This window comes from Cololabis saira, chromosome 11 (genome assembly GCF_033807715.1).
Source record: "Cololabis saira isolate AMF1-May2022 chromosome 11, fColSai1.1, whole genome shotgun sequence".
Lineage (NCBI taxonomy): Eukaryota > Metazoa > Chordata > Actinopteri > Beloniformes > Belonidae > Cololabis > Cololabis saira.
The window spans coordinates 1,075,194-1,084,695 of NC_084597.1; the positions used below are offsets into that span (position 1 = coordinate 1,075,194).

The 9,502-nt window shown below is 44.8% G+C and overlaps 1 protein-coding gene across 1 annotated transcript; it reads left to right on the top strand.

Annotated features, from left to right (window-relative positions):
- Window positions 1-600: 600 nt before the first annotated feature.
- LOC133454840 (SCAN domain-containing protein 3-like) lies at window positions 601-2,301 on the top strand. Its single transcript, XM_061733564.1, has one exon. The coding sequence runs from the start codon at window positions 601-603 to the stop codon at window positions 2,299-2,301; it is 1,701 nt and encodes a 566-aa protein (XP_061589548.1).
- The last annotated feature ends 7,201 nt before the right edge of the window (window positions 2,302-9,502 follow it).

Genomic DNA, 9,502 nt, shown 5'->3' on the forward strand with positions numbered 1-9,502 from the left:
ACGTACAGGCCACGTCTCTCCCTCCCTCCCTCGCCCTCTCCATCTCTCTCTCATACAACGCATACACATAAAAATGTGAACGGTGAATCTCCAAATTTAATTTGACGAAATTAGACGGACCCAAACATTCCACATTTGCGTAATAATAAACGCCAAGGCTGGCGCCATGAAGTCAATTAAATGCATGTGTCACCTTTAGAAGAGTTTCACATCTTAATTTTCCTATTTCACCATAGATCACAGTTTGGGAAGCCTTCTTTATATTTTAGCGTTATTTCCGCATAGATAAGAGTGAGTTTGATGCTCCTTAATAAGTTTTGTTGCTCCCGGTGGCTGATTTATGGTTCCGCGTCACACCAACGCAGAGCCGAAGGCGTAGGGTACGCGGCGACGCACACCGCACCGCGACCCTACGCGTCGGCTACGCCGTCGTTTTAACGCGGAACCATAAATGCAGTCTGTCTGCGCTGATACTATTAATAGATCCATGATACTGACACACAGGTGTTGTGCCGTATACAGCACATCTGCCGTGAAAAGCACCCCCTCGTCGCGGGAACGCACAGAGACATTAGCAACCATTGCTAGTTATAAGACAAAATGTCACTGTCCAAAGCATTGAAGAGGAAAGTTGACAGCGAGGGTAGGACAGACAAAGAAGAGTGGAAAGAGAAGTATGCTTTCATCCTACCTGATTTCATAAATGCCAAGCCTGTGTGTCTCATCTGCAACGAAGTTGTTGCAGTTTGCAAAGAATACAACATCCGACGGCACCACGACACAAAGCATGGCACCTTCAAAGTGGCCTATCCGCTCCAGACAGGGACAAGGAGGCACAAACTTGAAGCGCTGACAGCCAGTTATGCGCACAGCAGCAAGATCCTGGTACGAGGCCTCACAGCGCAACAAAAAGTGACAAGTGCGTCCCTTAAAGCAGCATGGGTGCTCGCCCGGCACAACAGACCATTCACTGACGCAGAGATTTTTAAAGAGGTAATGGTGGCAGTTTTGGAGGAGCTGCCTACTGATAAATCAATGGATGGCGTGATTGCCTCGGTGAAACAGGTGCCTCTCTCTGCGAGGTCCGCTACCCGGCGCATAGACGCACTGTCGGATGCTGTGCATGGAGTCATTCTCAGTGGTCTGAGTCAGGCCAATTACTTTTCTCTGGCCATTGATGAGAGCACAGACAACACAGATGTAAGCCAGATGTGTGTCTATGTGAGATATTTTGATGGGAAGGAGTTCAGGGAGGAGTTGCTGTCTTTAATTCCATTAGAGGGGAACACCACCGGAGAAATTATATTTAACAAACTGGAGGAAGTCTTCAGGCTGCATTCATTGTCCTTTGAGAAAATCAACCTCATCGTGACAGACGGGGCACCGGCCATGCTTGGAAAGCACAGAGGTCTGGTGAGCAGATTGAAGGAGATCGCGCTCCAAACGCACGGATTGCATTGCCTCATTCACCAGAGTGTCCTGTGCGCCAGGCTCAGTGGGGAGCTAAAGGGGGTCATGGATAAAGTGATGCGCATCATTAATTTTATCAGGGGTACATCAAGCACTCAGCACCGTCTTTTCCGACAACTTGTGTCTGAATCAGAGGATGGCACTCACGATGACCTGCTGCTCCACAACGACGTGCGCTGGTTGAGTAAAGGCAAAGCGCTGGAGCGCTTCTGTGCGCTACTGGATGAGGTAAAGGCTTTCCTGAGATTAAGCAAGATGCGAGCTGCAGACGACCACCTTGCCTTTCTCCAAGATGAAATGTCCATGTCATTCACCAGGAAACTGGAGTTGTTCCAGTCAGACCTATCAACTGGCAGGCTCCTGCACTTCAATACACTAAAATCACAGGTGCGGGGAGAAGTGACAGGACTGATGGTGGATTTCATCCAACAGCTACGGGCCAACTTCAAGTCCAGGTTTGAGGACTACTCCATCCCGAGGGACATCGTCGCTTTTGTCCGTGACCCTCTCACTGTCCGAAGTGCGGATTTCTCCTCCCTGGCTAAAGAAACCATCCCATTGTTGGATGAGGCCGCATTTCAAATGGAGCTTATTGATTTCCAAACAACCTCCCTGGTCAGTGATGCGCTCAAAAGTGCGCAATCGGTGGATGACTTTTGGATGACATGCTCAGATGAGTACAGCTGGATCAAAAAACTCGCATTTTATGTGCTGACGATGTTTCCCTCCACCTACACATGCGAGTCGGCCTTTTCGTCTATGAATGCCATTAAGACGCACGAGAGGAACCGCCTGACGCACAAAAAATCTGGAGAACTGCTTGCGGGTTAAAGTCACATCCATATCTCCAGACATCCAAAAGATCGTGACTGAAGGGAGATGCCAGTTTTCCCATTAAGTGAGTAATCTTTTAAGACTGCCATTACTGTTTTTATTAGATATATTCATTGTTGCTTTATTTTATTTAAATAGTAATTTATTTTCGCTTTCTCCTTTTCTTTTTTTTGCTCTGTAATTTCAGAAGCGCATACGTCCCACGTTCCCACCACAAGCCGGTGTGCGTCCGGAATCAAGAAGATTCTACGTTTATTTTATCTTTTCTAAATAAAGGCTTTGAATTCTCTATGAAATTGTCGTTTCAATGTCATCTGGCTGATATTATTGGAGACGGCCAATTTTGGCCCGCGGGCCGCCAGTTGCCGACCAATGATCTAAAGTCTAGACCGTTGCGTGCTGATGCACGTCCATCTTACGGGGTTAAACTTGACAGTAAGTTTCCCAGGACTTTGTACTTGGAGTCAGAGCATGTGAGCGGAGCGGAGCGTGAGCGAGCGGCGGAGCGGAGCGGCGAATTTTGAAAGGAGCGCAGAGCGGGATTTTTTTTTCTAGGATGATTGGGGTGGAGCGGGGCGTCATCCCGCTCCAGTTTCGCTCCGTTACCCCTCATTTTAATTCGGTCTCTGGCTCGTAACCGGCGTTAGGAGTCCGGGGAAAGTGAAGGAAAAAAGGACGGAGGAAAAATGCTGTCCGTGCAACCTCGCACATTTATTACAAACATGTAATAAGAGCAAACAAAACACGTGAGGACCGACGACTGAAACTAACGGAGGACACACTGAAAAGTAACTGAACACGTGTACCGGTCTTCCACACGCGCACACCTGCATCTCCCTCTCTCTCCTCCGCTGCACCCACACGTCTCACACACACACACCCGAACACACAGTGAATGAAACATTGTTTCGGGAAAGGTTAATAAACAAAAGTGTATTAAACCAGATAATTCCGTTAGGTGAAATTATTTTCTTATTTTTTCTTGTCAGTAAATATCTATTTTTTGGACTTTAAAACTATGTCGGCTCTGCGTAATTGTTCCTCTCGGCTCCGTGACTGGCTGCAAGGAACGTAACTTTGCTGAGTCTCTCTCTCTCTCTCTCTCTCATCCACCTCTGGTTAGATCTAAGGCTTCAGGTAAACATGTGCATTTTATATGCATGCAAACATTTTTGGAGCGGAGCGTGGAGCGCTGCGCGGAGCGGAGCGGGTTGCAGTGTTACTGGAGCACGGAGCGGTTATGGCTGGAGCGGCATTTTGCGACTTTGAGGGCGGAGCGGAGCGGTAACAACCTTTGTGAGCGAGGAGCGGAAATTCTCGCCGCTCCACTCCGCTCACATGCTCTGATTGGAGTCACTTCAAAAGCTCCCAGAGACAGTAATGGATTCTGGTTGTAGGGATGAAGCTCCAAGTCCAAAGGTTTTGAAGAACCTTTCCTGTAGTCAAAGGAAGCTAAAGAGGTGTCGTCCAAATGAACTTAAAAAGTGGACAAGACAAGGAAGTGCTGCAGAAGGTGCTTATGCATCCAAAGGGTGTAATGCTCTGGTCAAAGAAGACACTGTCTGTCTTCTACAAGCGTTTCAAAACAGACATTGTCTACCTGGATGCTACGGGAAGCATTGTCCAAAAGGACGGTGCAAGTTCTGCACCATTTTATGTTTACGAGTTGGTCGTCAGGAATCCTGTAAATGCCGGTAAATTGTTTTCACTGCCACCTGGTGGTCAGTTTCCACCAGCGTGGTTTAGCAGAGATGTAAAGGTAGAAAGTGGAGGGGATTATTCTGCTGTAAATCTCCACACCTGTGTCTCCTGTGGGTCGGCTTGTGCTCCGTTTCTTTTGTTTGTTTCATGACTTTATTCAAGTAAGTTTGAATTTGATGACAGGTCTTAATTAAAATGGTTCTTATTTTATGGGTTTTCTTTCTTTGACATTAATTTGAGTTGTTTATTTCTAGTTTGATTAATTGTGGGGATGTTTCCTCCATCAATCACTAACACTTCCTAAACAAGCCCTTGCTAGTGGAACCAGGTATTTGTATTATTTTAAATCTTTGGGATGTTCTGTTTCATTAAATGATGCTGCTTTTGCTATTTTTTAATATTAATACATTTAGAATTTTAAAAGTGGTCACTGATTGCGCTCTAATAAAGGTATTTTCAAAGTTTATTTAGACGAGACAATGCATATTAATGCACACTACATTAAGCAGTGTATCTTTTTATATTTCTGTTTACGGATGGCATCATGGAATGTGATGTATGCATGTATGTATGTGATGTTTAATTGTGGAATGCTTGTTAATTTACATGAATCCCCCCCTTTTTTCCTTTTTTCTGTATCTTCCCGTCAGTTTTCACGGTGCCCGGTATAGTAATAAAATTTGAGCACCCGTACGAATCTCTCCGCCTTTTTATTGGAACCAAGGGTCCGCTACAAATCCTGTTAAGGGTGCTTCACCTCTACCCAGGGGTTAATTTGTGCCGGATCCTGCCGGAACAAGATCCGGCACCTCTCGATTTTGGCCTCCCTGCGTTCCGGGACTTATTTGGGCAGATCCGGCACCTCTCGTATATATATAAAACAATAATAATATAAAAACGTTTTTTTTAATGTATAAAAAATAATAATATGCATAAATTCATTTACAGAACAAATCCCAAGAATTTCATGTTGTTTATAAAGATTTAACGTAATTTGAAAGAGTCGGAGATTTGTTGATGCAATGAAAAGATGGGCCAGCAAACCACGCCCCCGACCAAAAAAACTTTGGAAATTTGCTGGATCTGGGGAGCCAGCAGCGAGCAACGCAAACATGTCAAAAAGACAGCTGAATTATTTTTTCAAAAAGAAGGAAGAGTTGCATGATTCTTCAAAACGAATCAGAAAAGCAACAAGCGGCGATGAGGGCAGCTGCAGCACAATCAATGTGGTCCTTGCGCCGCGGACACATACACATGAATGGATTTGTGTCGGTTGCTGTGGATTATGTTCTCACTACAAATAAAAAAACGGGCTGAAGCCCCCCCAAATTTGATCTCAGCCCCCCCCAAAATTAAGAGGACATTTTTCCCTTTCCAACGATACCAATATTGTGTTTGTACGATTTAAAACGGCGTTATTTTGGGGTTGATGCAGCCAATCAGTAGGAAATCCGACTTCGAGGGGCGTTCCAGTTGAAAATTCCGACTGGGAACTGGGAAATTCCGACTTCCGAGGACAAATGGAACGCGGCATCACACACAAACAGAGGAGCGGAGAATAGTTTAGCCGGGTAGAGAAGCTCCGGAGCTATGTTTCCAAGGTAAGTTAAGGCAGCAGACACCCTATTATTGTTATTCTAGCTTTCCAAAGTGCACCAGATTGATGCATTTAAATGCATTATGCTCAATGCCCCCCCCCGGGTACCCCCTCGATGTTCCGGGACCTCTTCTTGGACAAATTAAGCACTGCCTCTACCTGTTGCTACTTATGTGACTTGTGATCACACAACAGCCTCGGCCCTTTATTTTCTACAGGCATTCAAGACAGACCTCTCTAAACTGTATGGACATAAATCATGAAAAAGACCTGTGATGATTATATGTGATGGATTCTCTGTGCTGCTTCAGGCAATTTCATGGACTTTTCTGCCAGATCAATCTGGAACATCTCATACAGCAGGATTATGAGATTATCACAGGACAATTCATCGGGGAAAACTTTGACATTCCCATTCTTCATCGGTGTCTCAGCCACATAATGAAGAACGCCAAAGATCTGTGCAAGAAAAAGTCATATGTTTTTATTCATGTATTTATCTACTAATATAGTTTTAACAGGCAATTAAAGGAATATGATAATGATTTTTCTGCGTTTGCCTTTAGTGTCCAAAGGTACTACAGACTGGCCATGCATATATTTGGGCTCCCTGCCAGAGATGGATGACATCATTGCCAGTGCTACAGTGATATTTTCAAGTCCATGCATGGGAGTAAGAGTAAGACGTCAGGAACAATATGCAAAAACAATGAGGAACACACCTGAAGTGAGAAAAAATAAGTTTTGTGTCCTGAAGATGCCCTGGGTTCCCAAAACACAGCTTTAGTTTTAGTTGGCCACGCACCTGCTGTTTATTATAGCAAATGCCTGTTTTTCTGTGAGGAAGGGCCTGGTTCGCACGGGATTTTGGGTCCCGTGGGAGCCGAAACTTGTTTTGAGAGCTTGCGGACGGGGGGGCGAATAGGTCTTTCCCCCCCCCCCCTCCGCAAGGTGCTGAGGGAAAGGTATAAAAGACAGGGAAACCGGAAGTATAGCCAGAGTCGGCCGTGGGTACTGGCAAAACGCCCGGCGTTGGGTTTTTCCTTGGCTTATTCAAAACCGGACTGCCTTGGCTCTCCAGTTCCGTGTCGAGGTAAGAAGGCCTTAAAAACCCTTTCCCCTGTGTGTGATGATTGCAACTGTGTTGATTGCCACTGTTTTGCGGGGGATAGCTTGTCGCGTCACCCTAGCAAACGAGTGATATTGTGTGTACTGCCGAGTTGTGGGGGGTAATTCGACACTTATCCTAGAACGGGTAGTTTTGTGGATGTCTTCTATGTAATGCTTGCTTTTTTGCTAATAAATGTATTCATATCTTATAGCAAAGGCGAGTGTGTGTGTGTGATTCATTTTGGGTACAGCCGACCACTCTAGAACCTATTTGAGATTTCTCCCAAAACAACACCTATGAAGGAATTAATGTGAGATGAGGTCAAAGGTCAGTATTCTGTAAATGGAGTTTATTATAGAGGTCATTTCAAAAGGATTTTTCTCCAAATTTCTACAGTAAAATGTTACCAAAATTGTACCAGAGGTAGAGTGAGACGTCAGGAACAATATGCAAAAAAAAATGAGGAACACACCTATGAAGGAACTGATGTGAGGTAAGATCAAATGTCAGCATTCTGTAAATGGCTTTTATTATAGGGGTCATTTTAAACAGATTTTTCTCCACATTAATGCAGTAAAATGGCACTGAAAGGTGATTTTTCTCCCCTTTACGGCAGTGAAATATAACTAAGAAGTTGACTCATATTGGAGGTGATTTTTCTCCACATTTCTCCAGTAAAAGCACGTAGGTTTTATGTATCTTTTAGGACCTTCACTTTGCTCGAGAACCGTATTTACTCTAGTGCGCACCCAACGAAAGACAAACAGCGGCTCACTTTACCGCAGTCTGGTAACAGGGTTGCATTTCCTTCAGTTCACTCATAAGAAACAATATATTATCTATAGTCAAATGAAATGTGCATGTATAACTTAGCATGATCAACATGTTTTAAATGTATTGCCATATTTTCCAGAATATAAATAGCCTTTTTTCCCTTTTATTGCCACTAGGTAGCCTAAGCATGTTAAGATTTCATGGGATTATTAACTCAAAATAAATAGAGCTATGTTTAAATTATATTCAGATAATTTTCAATAGGTTAATAGACATTTTAAACATTTTAAATGGTTTTCTACAGAGATCTGGGCCACCTCTAAGCGCAGCTGAAAAGCAGAGGCGCTACCGTGCCAGGCGTGATGCTGATGAAGAGAGGAGGCAGCAGTATTTAGAAAAGGAGAAAAGACATAGAAACAGGGAAGAAGACCATAGACACATGCTGGTGCCCGACAGCAGAGGGCGCCAGTTTTCTGCAAAGCAAGTGACTCCGCCATGACAGCTGTCAATCACAGCTCAACTGCAGTGACGAGGGATGAAAAATGGAGAGACGGTGATCGTCCGGAGCAAAGTGGATCAAAAGTTGGTCAGGTTAGCAGACAGCTGAGGCAGAGTTATGACGCTAATTTTAAGATAATGGTAGTCAATGCAGCAGAGACGTTAAACAACTGTCAGGCAGCCATGAAGTATGGGCTAACGGAGTGAAACGTCCGAAGATGGCGCGCCGTAAAAGACCGTCTGGAAAATGCTAACAGCCAGAGAAAAGCTTATCGTGGTTCTCAAAGCGGCCGCTTCCACCAGATTGACCAGAGAGTGTGTGAGTTTGTTTTTGAAAAACTTAACGAAGGCATGCCCATTACCAGAGCCCACGGCCGCCGATAGGGGGGGACAAACGGGTCTGTTGTCCCGGGCCCAGGGTAGGTGGGGGGGGGGGTCCTTCGTCGTCACCCCCTAGCTCCCCTGACAGAAAGTCCTAAGCTAAACTTACCTGTTCACCACTTACCTGGTCAGCTGGTTCTCCTTCGTCATCCCCCTAGCACTCCTGAGAGAAATATATTTTTGTGTGTATATTTTATCCCAGATCTACAGCAACAATAAAAAAGCCCAGGACTCTCAAAAGAAAGAGTATCGCAAAAGAAAGGGGAAGAAGGTGAAGTGTTTCTCCTTTAAAGATGGAGACTTGGTCATGAAGGCAAATAAAAGGCAGGAAGGCCGTAAAGGAGGGCGGCTAGAGCCTGAAGGGAAGGGGCCCTATGTTTGTCCACTATGGAGGGTACAGAGCTGGAACAGAAGACCAACTGGTCTCAGTTGAAGCCTTTCGTCAGGCCTGATTTCAGAGGTATTATTAACACAATTACAAATGGTATAATCTGTGGTGTGGTTGCTGCAGAATTCTCCCTTTTACCTCCACTATGATCTGCTGCTTCTGACTTTACAGAAGTGTATGTCTCTATATGTTCTCATTGTTGAATCTGTAAATGTCTAAGCAAAATAGTCATAATACATTATATAAATATAATTCAAAAAAAATGTAACGTCAACTAAGCGCTCACTGATTAATCCGCAATTGCCAAAAAAGACGTTTTGAATGTGAAGACATGGTGAAAAACTACCTTCCTAGCTTAACATGGCAAAAAAATACCATCGCGGGGAAAAAATGCACAATATTTCAGCCCGATACAATCTGGTACTCACACCGGACCAGAGACCCCTAGCTCTGGCGCCGGTAATGCTGGCATTGTGGTGCGTGCCCAGGAAACGGGCTGGATGGAAACGGAACTTGTGGTGGACTGGTTAAAACATGCTCGTCTTGGATGCCTTCACCGGACTGATGATGTCAAAACTGAGGTGAGGAAGATGAACGGTGACCTGGTCATCACACCAGGGGGAAGACAAGCCAACTACAGGTGTTGGATGTGGTGGTTAACCAGCCATTTAAGGATAATCTGCACAGAGTGGCTCCTGTCCAGTAGGGTTGTGCAAACAAGGACCTCACGATTCGATTCAATTCGATT